Source organism: Mus caroli, chromosome 4, assembly GCF_900094665.2.
Source record: "Mus caroli chromosome 4, CAROLI_EIJ_v1.1, whole genome shotgun sequence".
Classification (NCBI taxonomy): Eukaryota; Metazoa; Chordata; class Mammalia; order Rodentia; family Muridae; genus Mus; species Mus caroli.
Genome location: NC_034573.1, coordinates 128,695,394 through 128,710,228, shown reverse-complemented (window position 1 = coordinate 128,710,228; position 14,835 = coordinate 128,695,394). Strand labels below are relative to the sequence as shown.

The 14,835-nt window shown below is 49.0% G+C and overlaps 1 protein-coding gene across 4 annotated transcripts in view; it reads right to left on the bottom strand.

Moving 5' to 3' along the window:
* The window catches only part of Tmco4 (transmembrane and coiled-coil domains 4), an 83,006-nt gene that overhangs the window by 31,613 nt on the left and 36,558 nt on the right, over nt 1-14,835 (bottom strand). For all 4 annotated transcript variants that reach the window (XM_021160824.2, XM_021160825.2, XM_029476243.1 and 1 more), the window contains 6 exons: nt 13,928-14,060; nt 5,387-5,484; nt 4,890-5,033; nt 4,077-4,196; nt 3,430-3,594; nt 2,101-2,237 (listed from right to left, as the gene is read on the bottom strand). In XM_021160824.2, the coding sequence (XP_021016483.1) occupies nt 2,101-2,237; nt 3,430-3,594; nt 4,077-4,196; nt 4,890-5,033; nt 5,387-5,484; nt 13,928-14,060 (797 nt within the window). The remainder of the gene's footprint in view (nt 1-2,100; nt 2,238-3,429; nt 3,595-4,076; nt 4,197-4,889; nt 5,034-5,386; nt 5,485-13,927; nt 14,061-14,835) is intronic.

Genomic DNA, 14,835 nt, shown 5'->3' with positions numbered 1-14,835 from the left:
GGGATGCAGGAGTCAGTCAGAGGGATGCAGGAGTCAGTCAGAGGGATGCAGGAGTCAGTCAGTGGGATGCAGAAGTCAGAGGGATGCAGGAGTCAGAGGGATGCAGGAGTCAGGCAGGCAGAAGGGAGGAGGAGCAGAGAAGAAGCTTGTGGATGCTCCAGACACTACTGGTTTTGAAGATGGAGGAGGGTCCACCCACAGAGGAGGACATGGGCCTCTGGGAGGGAAAAGAGGCTAGGAAATGGACGCTTCCTGGTAGTCTCCACAAGGAAGGCAGCCTGAGGAGGCAGGTCTGACTTCTGCTCTCTATATTGTGAGGAGAGGACGCTTGTGTGTGAGGTGTGGATGTTACCAATCATCACCCTTCTTGGTCTTTGATACCTAGACCGCAATGTGTGAGGTGATAAAGTTCACCTTGCTTAGCCAGAGCCACTTCAGTCTTTGCCTCCCAGCCAGATCTGCCAAAGGGCTCCTCGGGTTTTCCTGTTCATTTTGGGAGGGGAAGATACAGGGATTGGCCGGCATTAGCAGTTTCCCAGGCAACATTCCCACGTTGGCAGAAACTGCTGGGCCTGTCAGTAGCTGTTCTCCCCTTTGTCCACAGTAATTGAATTTCAGCTGGCTGCCCTTTCAGAATAAAGACTGAGTTTCCCGGCTTTTTGGGCAGTGTAGTGTAGTCATGTGACTAGTCTCTGGCCAAGGAGAGGGTAACTGAGAGTCTGTTCGTCACTTGCTTTTGCTCCTCAGCTCTTCTTCTTGCCTCCTGGAGCTCAAATACTGTCACCTTAGAGCAAGAATTCAAGCCATACCAAGGGATATAGTGGTGTGACTATGAATTCCTGCTCAAGGCAAGGGGCCTCTCTCCCATGGCACACACCATCAGAGTGCCTAATAGTTGTTGCCCTAGGCTTCTGCAGTGATAATTAACTTCTACCTTGAAAGGTAGAGAGAAAGAGAGAGAGAAAGAGAGAGAGAGAATGAGAATATATTGTATATTCATGAGTATATGTTGTGAATGTTTGTATATGTGTATATATGTGCAGGTGTGTATGTGTTCATGTTTGTGGAAGTATGTATGTACATATGCATGTTTATATATGTGTGTCTGTATATATGTGTGTATATATACATGTATGCACACTGTGTGTGTATGTATGTATGTGTGCATGTGTGCATTTATGTGTGCATGTGTGCATTTATGTGTGTATGCTTTTGTGCAGGTATGTGTTTATGCATATGTATGTTTGTATGAATGTACCTGTATGTTTATACAAGTATATACACTGTGTGTGTGTGTGTGTGTGTGAGAGAGAGAGAGAGAGAGAGAGAGAGAGAGAGAGAGAGAACGAGAGAGAGCGCTTTGCTCCTCAGAGTCTACCTGCCTTATTTTATGAGGCAGTACAGTGTCTCTCACTGGCCATGGGGCTTTCTGGTTTAGTAGCCTTGGTGACCAGTGAGTCCCAGAGATCTACTTGTCTCTGCCTCCCCAGCGATGAGATTAAAGGTGTATACGACTACATCTGGTTTTTGGTTTTTTGGTTGTTTTGTTTTGTTTTTTGAGACAGGGTCTCTCTGTGTAGTCCTGGCTGTCCTAGACCAGGCTGGCCTTGAACTCAGAGATCAGCCTGCCTCTGCCTCCTGAATGCTGACATTACAGGTATGAGCCACCAAGCCCAGCATTTTTCTGTTCTGTTTTATTTTTAAATGTAGGTTCTGGGGACAGGCACTTTATTAAATCTCTCTGGCCCTGGATCCAAATTTTATTTTAAAGCTATTTTTAAAAAGCTCTATTTTTATTTACTTGTGTGTGTGTGTGTGTGTGTGTGTGTGTACACCCGTGCATATGTGCAGGTGCCTGAGGAAGGCTGGAAGAAGGAGTCTGATTCCCCAGAGCTGCAGTGCGGGTGGTTTTGGGTATCCCAGGATACTTTCCTCATCTGAAACTTGAGTGGCAGCAGAGATGACTTTCTTCCGCAAAGAGGCTGGGCTCCTACCAACGGACTTACTGTTGGGGTTCCCATCGGTAGACATGGTGTATACATCAGTATACAAGCTTGCCCGTCTGCCTTCCCCAGCCCCACCCCCACCATTCCTGGGTACCTGTTGCCGTGAGAGAAGGATATGCGCCAGGTGCTTGCCAACCTCTGCCGACCGGTGGAGACACACGCCCCAGGGGTTGTCGATGACATTGGCGACGCTGAGGAGTGAGGCTGGCCAGGTTAGAGCAGCCACGATACCTGAGGAGATGGGATCTCACAGATGAAGCAGGAGTGGGGTGGGGTGGGGTGGGGGTGGGGAGCTTTGCTAGGGCAGTGTGGCTGATGGATGCTCTAGGAAATGTGGGTGGGGTCTGTGTTACCAGGAATCTGAAAGGCTTTCTGGTGATAGACTCTAACCAGCAAATGGGAGGACACTTGAAACAACATTCTGATGCACAAACTACATCTCTTGCCCAAGCACACGCCCTTGTGAGATTCCAAAGACAGCTCCGTCCAGTCATTCATCCTGTATCCTAGATCCACTACCCCGCTCAACTCAAGTGACTTGTTTATTTAGGGCAAAGAGACAGTAGCTGGGGGGCTTGAGCTAGCCTTGGGTATGAGACCACCTCTGCTGCATCTCTCCCACTGGTATGGCCCAGCTTGGTGTCTTTGAGAGACACATGGGACACAGCCAAGCCATTTAAGTTGCCTCAGGCTGGCCTGAGCCAGGGGACAGTTAACTGACCCACCGATCCATGAATAGGCCCAGTTGAGATAAGTCAACTCTAGTCTTGCCTCTCTTGAGCTGTTAGAATAGAGGATTATTACACCATAAGTTTGGGGGTGGCTTGTCATGCAGCAGTAGCCAATGAATATACTGTATGGTTGGCTGTTGCCTTGTCTTTTGACACAAAAGTCACAAAGTTCTCACAGATGAAGCTGAGACAGGAGACTTGCAAGTGTAAGGTCTACCTAGGCTACAGAGTGGGCTCAAGGTCAGCCTGGGAAAATCAATGAAACCCTGCCTTGAGATAAAAAGTAAACACAAACTTGGGGAAAGAATATGATCGGAATATACTTAAATTTAAAAATTGTCTTAAATAATAATAAAAACATTCTAGTTTGAGATTGAGATTGATACAACCATTTGTCTTGTCTTTAAACACACTGTAAAACTTTGGCATTTTTTTCCCCTTTGCCACTCAAAATAAAAAGCACACACACACACACAAAAAAAAAAAAAAAAAAGAAAAAAGAAAAGAAAAAAAGAAAATGCAGAGCTGGAGATGAGCTAAAGATCTCTGGCATGCTCGCACGGCATGCACGTGACCCTACGTTTGTTTGCGCCCTTTGTCTCTAGCACAGAGCCAGGCTCCCTTTGGATTGCAGACATGCAAGGATTAGTGCCATGGTGTCCTACCATGGCTGGTCAGTGAGGGATGCTTACCAGAGAGCACTGTGTACTTGAGAGCCTCCTGTGCTACCATGTTAGCGAGGCCACTGAGGATGGTCTCCAGGGCATTGCCCAACTCCATCAGGTACTTGGCCTCCCAGGCAAGGCAGTACTGCTCCTGGCTGCGGGCTAGGGCCATCCATGGGGCATTAAATGTGCCTGAAGAGAACACAGATAGGTGTGGGTAGCGTCCTCTACTGGCTGTGGCAGCAGGTGCCCCAGTCACAAAACAGGTGAATGGAGGATGGCAATCTATAAAGATTGCTGCATGGATAGATGATGATGGATGGATAGATGGATGGATGGGTGGATGGATGGGTGGATGGATGGATAGATGGATGGATGGATGGATGGATGGATGGATGGATGGATGGATGGATGCATGGATGCATGGATGGATGGATGGTTGGGTGAATGGATCAATAGATAGATGGGTGGATTCTTATCTGGATAATGGGTGGTTGAGTGCATAGGTGGATGGATAGAAGATGGTCTTCTCACCTCTCTTGGTCTACTCCCTCTCTGTGAAATGAGCCTCCCATTCCCACCCCTTAGAGATACATGGAACAAACTAGTCCAGGGTCAGACCAACAGAGGCAAAACCGGTTCCCATCTGAGTCCCTCTCCACCCTGATCCTCACGGTATCTGCCGGACCCGAGCCAGCCAGTGATGGCAATGGTGATATGTAGCTGCCTGCCTTCCGTCAAAGGCAGGAACATGAACTCCTCAATGGCCCCGACGCGCTTCTTCATCTTGTATCCTTAGGACATAGACACAAGCAAATGTGTTTACACACTCACACATCGAGTCTATGTGCTCTGCTCCTGGACAAATGCATTTCATCTGTGAACTCTAAGACAGGCACTACTGTTATCCCCGGTTACAGGATAGGAAGACACTGCCCAAGTCCACTAGATCCACAGGCCAGGGTCTAAACTCAGGCTCTGTATCATTGCCCTGTCCTGCCTCAGTTGCTATCTCTCTCCTGCATTTCCTGCTAAGCCTTAACCCTCACTACAGCTGATACCAACCTGTGATTCTTGGCAGCCTTCCACGTGCCTGTGTGCAACTGGGGGCCACGGGCACAGGCAAGGCTGGGGAGCCAAGGCGAGGACACAAGGACACCATGTGCCTCTGAGGGATGGTGCCTGGGTACTTCCTGGGTGATAGCAACAGACTGGGCTGGACTCTTCCGCCGCAACAAGTACTCATGGGGTACACATGGGAAAACTTAGTTTTCCAAACTTTGTCCTGAGCCTGGCTACGCTGATTGCAAGTCCAACAGCTTCTAAGGTTTGCTGCAGGATTGGCTTGGCTGGGACTCAGAAAGGGCAAAGCCACATTTCCTTATCCCCCCCCCCCAACCCCTGCAAGAAGCCATCTGGGGTATCCTTTTGGCTGAGTCAAGCTGGATGACAATCTTTTCCAAGGCCCCGTTCTTTTTTAACCTTACCTGTCAGGCCAGCTCCGGCTGCACCAAACAGTGAGGTCATAACAGCGATGCCAGCCACTGAGCTCAAAGCGGCTGCCCCGGCACTGCCTATGATGGTTGCGGCTCCTGCAGCGACAAGTGGGGCAGCTAGTCCCCCAGTCACACCTGCAGGGTAGGAACTCAATCAGGACGTGGCTTAATGGGTTCTTTTCCCACGGGCTGCCTTCTATAGAGCTTCCAGCAATGCCTTGAAATCAAATTTTAAAATTTATTTATATATTTGACTTTTAGAGACCAACTCACAAAGCTGAGGGTGGCCTCAGACTCACTAGGCAGCCCAGGATGACCCTGAACTCCTAATCCTTCTGCCTCTATCTCCGCGTGAACCACCACGCACGGGCAGCTTCTATCAGTGAGCATATTTACTACTGGCTTAGGTGCCTGTCACGTGCTGGGGCTACCCCTCCCCCCACCACTGATACACAGACCATGATCTATCCCCTGCAGCGGGGCCTCACCAATCACTGTCCCGCCTCCAACTGTGGCCAGGCCTATCAGAAGATAGCGTTTCCACTTCCTCCGTTTTTCTTTTCTTTTCCGGGATGCCTCTGCGGTCCTGGAGATAAGAGGCCAGTCTATGGCTGCTAGCTATGGGCCAGGATCCCTTAAGTCCTCCCACTATACCAACCCCTGAACCAGAGATCAGTGGTAGGTAGGTAGGTCGGTCCTGGGCCCATCAGTGCCTGGGGGAAATCTCAGTGAATGGAGCACACTACTTACCCAGCAGATCCATCCTAATGGGTGCAATTTAAATAATGAAAAGATAATAATAATAATAATAACAGTAATAATAATAATCAACAATAGCAAAAGAGGCAAACAATAGCTTTCACAGAACAGATGGACCCAGAATGAGTCCAGGATGTACCCTCATCTCACCAGCAGATTCCACTTCCCCAGGGGGTTTGGAAATCTGTCTCCTCCAGAGCAATTATGTGTACAATAGACTGGAAAAACACGTGTACGGGAGATGGGGCCTTGTGGTAACAGCTGAGCTCATCCAGACTGAAAACACAGATGCTATAAGTCCAGTCAAAGGTAAGAGGGTTATCTGCAGGGAGAATGTTTGGGGTGTTTATAATTTATATTCTTAGCTCTTTGAGAGAGGGTCTCAAGGCCCAGGCAGGCCTTTAATTCTCTATGTAGCTGAGAATAACCTCCGACTTAGGATCCTTCTGCCTCCATTTTCCAAGTGCTGGAGTTACAGGCATGTACCACCATGCCCAGTTTGTGTGGTTCAGACATGGAACCCAGGGCTTTGAGAACGTTCAGTGAGGACAGCCCCTTTGAGAACGACCATCTCAATGCTCAGAGACAAGATCCTCAGCTTTCCTGACAGACCTTTAGCCCTTGGCTGCTTTAAGGTGATCAGAGACAAGAAGAGAGGTGGAGGGTGGGTGGAGGGGCCATTACGGGAGAACTCTGAACTGAAACTGGAATTTGGACAACCGAACGCAGCATGATCATAAATGACGAGAAACGGTTAATATTTAGTGAGCCCTTCCTCTACACCAGACTCCACACTGCACATTTTCCATACTTTGTCAAGAAGCAGTTTATTGCGGCTCCACGGTCCGGATGCTTTAAGAGATAATAGCGGTAGAGCTGGGCATGGTGGCACGCACCTTTAATCCCAGTACTCCCGGAGGCAGACATAGGCGGATCTCTTGAGTTCCAGCCTGATCTACAGAGCAAGTTCCAGGAGAGCCAGGGTGGTTACACAGAGGAAACCTTATGCTCACGCCCCGAAAGAGATAATAGTGGTTATTCCAGAGGGGCAGTGTGTGTGTGTGTTTGTGTGTGTGCTAACAGACTGCTTAAAATCTTCATGGAGTGCATGTTCTTGGAGGTAACAGTGGTTGCTTGTGCCATACACAAAGGTTTAAGCCTCAGTCTTCTACAAAATGAAGACAATACTATGCATCTCCTTAAAAGACATTTTCCACAACGATTAATTTAGTGTGCGTGTGTGTGTGTGTGTGTGTGTGTGTGTAGGTTTGAGAACAACCTATGGGAGTCAGCTATCTCCTCTGTGTGTGTGTGTGTGTGTGTGTGTGTGTGTGTGTGTGTGTGTGTGGGTTTGAGAACAACCTATGGGAGTTAGCTATTTCCTGCCACCACATAGGTCCTAGTGACGGCTTGAGGTCATCAGCCTTGGCAGCAAGTGCCTTTCGTTGCCGCAGCATCACATTAGTCCAGTGACAACTTGCTTTGTGAAGATGACGCTTATCCACTTTAGCTAACACGTTTACTGCAAATGGACAACGCACTGCGCCCCCGCCCCCACCCAGAGTCTGCACGTCTGTGGGCTGAAATTCCCTGCCTCCATCCATGCTCAACCAACATGCCCATATCCTTCCTCACGTGAGGAACAAGGAGCAGGCTTCTCTCCAGCGCCAACTCACCTCTACTGAGAGGCCCCTGAGTGGAGGGCAGCCCCTTTTCAGCTGCCTCCCTGTACAGGACCAGAAACCAATGGTAAGGATCTTTGCTGACCATTGATTCCGGAGCTGGTGCACATAACCACTAGGTGGAAGGTGAGAGGTGACTAGGAGTAAGGGGGTCTGGTGTCAGGCTCTAAACTGTGGTATTCCACAGTTGCTGCTCAGTATTGATGCTAGGTGTCCCACAGGGCACCAGAATCCACGGGGGCTCACGTCCCTCACATCTGTGTACATTTGCATATAACTTCTCATATCTTCTTGAGTGCTTTAGAGATTTTTAGATTTTATATCTCTTATAAAATACAGCAATGTCATGTGTCACTATTTATTCTGTTTGTGTAAATTTTAAAAAGTATTTTCAATATAGAATTTATTTTTTAAAAAATTAATTATTTTAGGCTAGGCATGATGGAGCCTGCCTGAATCCCTGGTGCTAAGGACATAGAGGCAGAAGGATCAGAAGGCTAGTCTTTTACAGCCTTAGCTATTTCTCTCTCTCTCTCTCTCTCTTAGCCAGCCTGAGTTATATTACACCTTGTTTCATAATTATACCTTCTTTCAAAAATTAAAAGAAATATCAAACAAAAATATTTCATGGTTGGTCAACTTGGAAGGCATAGGAATGTCATAGCTGAAGACTGTGCACTCCTGTGTGCCCAGCTGCCAGCTGCTGGCCAGCTTTCCTCAGTGAAACACAGGGTGGGGGTGGGAGTGGGGGGCACACTGCTGCCATTTCTAGAATCTTTAAAAGCCAGGGCAGGAGGCTGACAGGTCTCCTTTGCTTTAACCTGAGAGTGCCAGTGTTCCAGACAGGCACGGATCTATCAGCTTAGAGCCCCAAACCAGGACAACATGGGTACAATCCACAGCCGATCTTCATTCGATGCACAAAGCAAGAAATGAGCCCTTGGTGCTGCAAGCCATGGAGATTTGGGGGCTATATCCGTTACAGCAGCAAACTCTCCCTACCTCAGGAACAGAGCCACTCACTGAGCCTGTGACTCTGTAGAGATTATAATCTGAACCTTTTCATGTAAGTACCCTGGGGGGGAGTGAGGCTAGATGTGTGTCTGTGGTGTGTGTGTATGTGGGTGTTTGGAGGCCTGTATGAGATGGCCTACCTTAACTGTCACCATTCAATATGTTTGCTGATGTTCCTATGTGTCTGTCTCATTGCTGTGACCACTTCTTCCTACACAGAGGCAGTGATACACTCTTCTGACCCTTAATGGCTTTGACCCTTCATTAATGACCATTTCATCAGTTTAAGTAGGAGGCTGGCTTCTCAACAGAAGGCCCAAGGGAAGCAGGACCACACACAGTGGGGTGACTGACCACACACAGTGGGGTGGCTGACCACACACAGTGGAGTGGCTGACCATACACAGTGGGGCCCAGCGTATGATTCGGGGTCAGTGGCACACTTCCGTACTGCAGTCATAGACTGGGGAGCAGCCGGAAGCTGAGAGAAGAGGCTCAGGGGCCCAGCACTGCTTGCTCATCCATTCCTGGCTCTCCACCCTCTGCAGTTTGCCCTGGGCCTGGATGGTATTCCGGGCAGGTTTCTTTTTTGGGTAGGAGTACACATGTGTGCAGGAGCATTCGCCCATTAAGGGTAGGTGTGGAGGCCAGAGGCCAAAGTCAGGTATAGCCTACAATTGCTCTTTATCGCATTTTGGGAGTCAGGGTCTCTCTGTCAACCCACAGCTCACTGATTCAGCTATGCTAGCTGCCTAGTGAGTTTCAAGGGCCTGCCTGTCTCTATCCAATCCCCACCCTGAGCACTGGGGCTCTAGGCTCATGCCACCGCATGTGGGTTTTGTTTGTTTGTTTTGTTTTGTTTTGTTTTATTGTTTTTTACAGGAGTGTTGGGGATCTGACTCAGATCTTCATGTGTGCACAGCAATCACCCAATGAGACATCTCCCAGCCCCCACATGGTTTTTGCAACAGAACCAATAACACCGGGAACTACCTGCTACTTTGTTTCACGTAGGAAAAACAGAGCAGACACGGGCTAAAAGAAAACAGGCAGGTGGAGTTCAGGCCAGTCATCACCCGGTAAGAAACTTGCAGAACAAGAGAAAACTGGGAACTGGCAGAAAATGCCCGAGTTCAAGGCCAGGCTGGTCTACGCTGCAAGTTCCAGGCCAGGCAAGGCTACATAGTGAGATCTTGTCTCAAGCAAATGGATAAACAAAATGTTCATAATTCCTACAAATATCTTTTAGTAAGAATTACTAAGACTTCTAAGTTAGTGCCAGTGGCATGACGTGCCACTGACAGCTTCTAGATTTCTCCCACAGTGACGTCTGTATACTAATGGTATCAGATGGGAAGCAGGCTTAGCTTGGCTCGATGGAGTAGAATGACCACAAAATCAATAAGGTCCCCCAGGCCTGGGTGGCTCAAATGCATGAAGCTAGCTCATCAGAATGGTTCTGCAGAGACACTCCCCCATACACACACACACACACACACACACACACACACACACACACACACACACACACACGAGGTGCCCTGACCCCTACCAGTTTTTTCCTCTATGTTATCATTTAAACATTTTTTTTTGACTGGAAAAGGTGGGGTTTTTCTTTCTTTCTTTTAAAAAAGCTTTATTTCTTTGGTGAGTGTGTGTGTGTGTGTGTGTGTGTGTGTGTGTGTGTGTGTGTGTCTTGGCCTGCATGGTTTATCACATGTATGCAGTACCAGTGGAGGCCAGAGGAGGGCGACAGAGCTCAGGGAACTGGAGTTAAGCTGGTTGGGCACCACCATGTGGGTGCTGGGAACTGAAGAGCAGCCAGTGCTCCTAACCACTGGGCTATCTCTCCACTCCTCCCTTTGTTTTTCTTTAAAAGTGAAATCAATGTGATTTTCCTTTTTCAAGTTTTATTACATTTTTTACTGTATGTCTATATGCATGTATGTCCGTGTATGTGTGTCCATATGTCTGCCTGTTTATGTACGTAGATATAAATGGAGACCAAAGGATAACTTGTGTGAATCGGGTCCTAGAGATCAGTTCCTCTGCATGCTGAGCCATCTTGCCAGCCCCCATGGAAGTGTTTTCCTTCTGTCTGACATGGCTTCTTGATTTCCCTATGTGCACACATCTTACTAACTGCTTTCCCTGTAAGCAGTTGTTTCCTTCTTCATCTTTACTGATAATCACAGCATTTTTATCCATGCAAATTAGTCTGGTTGAATTTCAACACGGAGAGCCCGAGAGGAGGCATCCGCTCTGAGAGCCCGAGAGGAGGCATCCGCTCTGAGTCACAGCTATGGTGCTTCCTTCCTTTCCCCTTGGGTATTGAAATTCTGATGGCGGTTCATGCCCCTGACTCCAGCACCAGGGAGGCACAGGCAGGTAGATCTCGGGAGTTTGACTCCAGCCTGGTCTATATAGTAAGGGTAGCCAGAGCTACATAGTGAGACCCTGTCTTGAACACCCCCCCAAAGAAAAAAAAGGGGGGAGAAGAAAAAAAATAACACTCAGGCTAAGGCTGGGCATGGTGATTGAATCAAGAAGCCATGGACTAGCTAAGTGACCTGGGCCAGCTGACTCCTCACAAGGATGATAAGAGAGTCAGATGGGGCAGCCCTCCGGGCTTGTATCAGCAAGCACTTGGCAGGAGTCGGACAATGGCCACATTCTTGTAAGAGTTTATGAACTCCAGCCTTGTCTCAGCTGAGGGTCACCGAGGACTGTTGCATAACAGGCACGGTCCCAAGCTTTTGATGTGAGGTAATTAATTTAATCCTCCCACAGCCTCTGATGGAGAACTACCACTAAATCCACGCCAGAACTGAAGGAGCCAAGGCGTGGAGAGGTGCGGTCAGCTAACAGAGAGGAGGAGGCTGGGGTGGCATTCAAGTGAGGACCAAGCACACTGGGTGACATGCCACATTGTAGATCCTACCTACAAAGAAACACTTCACATAGGCCCAGTAAAAAGCCTCAGCATTAGAAGGGATGTCTACACAGCCTGATCCCTTAAAACAGGGGTGACAAACTGGGCCACAGCAGGATCGATGGATAGACTGGTTAGCGGAGTTGCCTTCCCTTAGTTTCAGATTCCTCTGGAGAACAGAGTTCTCCACAGTCCCTTAAGCTCCACATTCGGATACAATGATGTTATAATCCTAACTGCTAACCGACAGATGGTGAGCTGTGTGGGCCCCCTCACTGTCAGCTTCCTTTCAGTCCCCACGGGAAACCTAGGCAAAAGGTCTTTATTGCTATCCCCATTTCACAGATAAGGAAACTGAGGCCCAGAGAACATCAATAACGTTCTCAAGATGGCAACGCTGAGGAAGTTTGGAGCTGGGCTGTGTTGGAACTTCTGGGGAACTTCCTCTTCTCTGACTCTATGAGTCTGACAGAGTCAGAACAGACTCCTCTGGATCACACACAGTCCTGTCTGCTAACAGGATCCTTAGGCACCAACTGGGAAGTCCCTCCATCGCAAGGCCTGAGAGGCTGACACATTTTCAACATAGTTGAAGAAGAACTAGGTGGTGGTCCTTGTGATTAAAACCACTGGTTCAGGTCTGCCTGTTTGCTGCCTGCTGCCTGGAATAGTTCTGAGCATAAATATTTTCAGATTATTTCGTGTGTGTGTGTGTGTGTACATTTGAAGATCAGGAGTTGAGAGCAAGTGACTTCCTCAATCACTCTCCATTTGATTTTTTAAGACCGAGTCTCACGGACCCTGGGCTCAGTGACTAGCACCAGCGACCCCTGTCTCCACCTGCTCATTGCTAAGGGTACAGGTGCTCACTGGTATGCCCAGCTTTCACACGGGCGCTAGAGGCCCACATGCAGGTTCTACTGACTGAGCCATCTCCCCACTCTCCCCTTAGGTGATTTCAACAAGTTGCCAGAGCGTGTGGTGGCACACACCTTCAATCCTAGCACTCAGGAGGCAGAGGCAGGTGGATCTCTGTGAGTTCAAGGCCAGCCTGCTCTGCAGAACAAGTTCCAGAACAGACCTGGGCTACATAAAGAGACCCTGTCTTAAAACAAAACTGGAAAACCCAAAAACCCAAACTGAAAACTACCCTTGCCGCTGTCTCCTGTCCTTTCGCCTGTGTGTTCTGGAGGGAGCTGATTCTGCCTCTGCACTGTGCTTCAGGTTTCTATATCCCACTGGGTGCAATTGATAGAACTGGGCTTCCCAGAGATGGCTGTGGGGGACAAAGAGAAGCCCATGCTGAGTAGGTGTGCCCAGTGCCCGGTACCTGGTGCCTGTGCTGGGCAGGAGTGCCAGATAACTGGTGCTTGGTGCCTGGTGCTTGGTGCTTGGTGCCTGGTGCTTGGTGCTTGGTGCCTGGTGCTTGGTGCCTGGTGCTTGGTGCTTGGTGCCTGATGCCTATGCTGAGCAGGAGTGCTTGACGCCCAGTGCCTGGTGCCTGTTGCAGCAGCTCAGGATCAAGACGGGGCTGGAGTTGACTTATGATTCTGGGCTTAGATGACGCCCAGAGCTGGGCTCTGGCCAAGTCACAAGGATGATTTTCTTTTCCATATTCTTAATGTGTATATGGGCAGTGGCAGTAGGGTACGTGATGTCTGTGTGTGTGTGTGTATGTGTGTGTGTGTGTGTGTGTGTGTGCATGTGTGTGTGTGCACTTGTGCAGGTAGGTCAGAGGACAAATTTTGATTGCCATTTCTCAGACACTATCCACTACTTCTTATTTTTAATTTTAAGACAGGATTGTGCAGGTAGGTCAGAGGACAAATTTTGATTGCCATTTCTCAGACACTATCCACTACTTCTTATTTTTAATTTTAAGACAGGATCTCTCAGTGGCCTGAAAACTCACCAATCTAGTCAGGCTGGCTAACTAGCAAACCCAGAGACCCGCCCAGTTCTGCCTCCTGAGTGCTGGGATTACAAGTGTGCACCCCCACAACCAGCCTTTTCTGGTTCTGGGATCAACCATAGGCCCAGTGCTTCCACGGTGAGCGCTTGGCTGACTGAGCTATCTCCTCATATCCCTCACATTCCTGACCACACATGGCATGGGGGTTATGAGGGCAGGGGAGGGTTCACGTCTATCAAGCCCTTGCTGTGTGCCAGCCTGGGCTGAGTATTTTCTCCTGTGATTACATTCTTTTCTGTAGTGACCCTGGGGTGGTGGTGGCGAACTATCCTGAAAGCCATTTTGTATCCAGGGATATCGTAGTTAGAGAAAGTGTCATAAAAGCTGAAGGTGGAGTGGAGTTTTCAGGACCACCGGATGGTGGAGGACCACTGGATGGTGGAGGACCACTGGATGGTGGAGGACCACTGGATGGTGGTCACACATCTAGCACCTTTAACAACCATCTCTTCTTGCAACCACAGTCAAGCCCAGATAGGGTGGCAAGTGACTTGCTAAGGTCACATGGTGAGTCAGGGCGACTGGGACTTATTATCTAATGCTCTTTCTGCCTCACCACATGGTTTCTATGTGGGATGGGGGCTTGAGATGGACAGAGATCCCTCAGATGGAATTCAGGCTTCTGCCGGGGGTGGGGGGGCGGGGAGGACGGGGCTCAGGGCTGTCTTACTCAGACTCCTCCTCTTTGGCGTCCTTCAGGCTCTCCAGGAACACCTCTTCCAGAATGCTGAGCTCCTCCATGGGCACCTGGAGCAGGGAGGTCACATGACAAACGAGGACTCTGGCCCGGGCATCATAGTGTCCTTCAAAGGAAGCAGAATGGCCAAAGACTCAGTGCAGGTTTTAAGTCAGGGATGCTAGCAGGGGTGCAGACAGCGTAAACCCTAAACCTGGAAGCAGAAGTAACAGCCCCAGGGAAGCCAGCCTCAGGGCAGCTCTTGGCAGTTCCCACTGTCCTCAGGATTGTCACATGATCCTGGGCCACTAGGATAGGAAATGGGAATAGTCTACCTGGAGGGTTACAGGCACACAGGGATGTGTGACCTGGTGTGCTTGGGTCAAGGGGACAATCTTGAGGACAGTGGGAGATCTGACTGCCCGTGCCTGAGTGCTGGGATTAAAGGCGTGCGCCACCACGCCCGGCTCATCCTCTAATTCTTAGATAGCAAATATCAGTGTCCCAGAGCAGGGCTTCAGAATGTTAAGTTCTATTCACTTGTTTTCGCTGCTGCAAGAAACTGCCAGGCATAATCTTTTTTTTTTTTTTTTAATTAATTATGTGTGTGTGGTTTGTGTAAGAGCACATATGTCTTTGTGCGCTCATGTATGGCCACAGGTCAACATGTTTCTCTCCATCCATTTCTGTCTTGTCTTTTGAGACAGGGTCTCTCTTTGAACCTGAATCTTGCAAGATCTTGAAAGTTTGCTCAGTCTGACCATCAGGTTCCGGCAATACTCCAGTTCCTGCCTCCCCAGTGCTGGGGTTATAAGTACGTGCCACTGAGCATGGCTGGGGCCTGACCTCAAGTCTTATATGACAAGCACTTTAGAGACTGCTGTCTCCCAGTCACCAGGTTC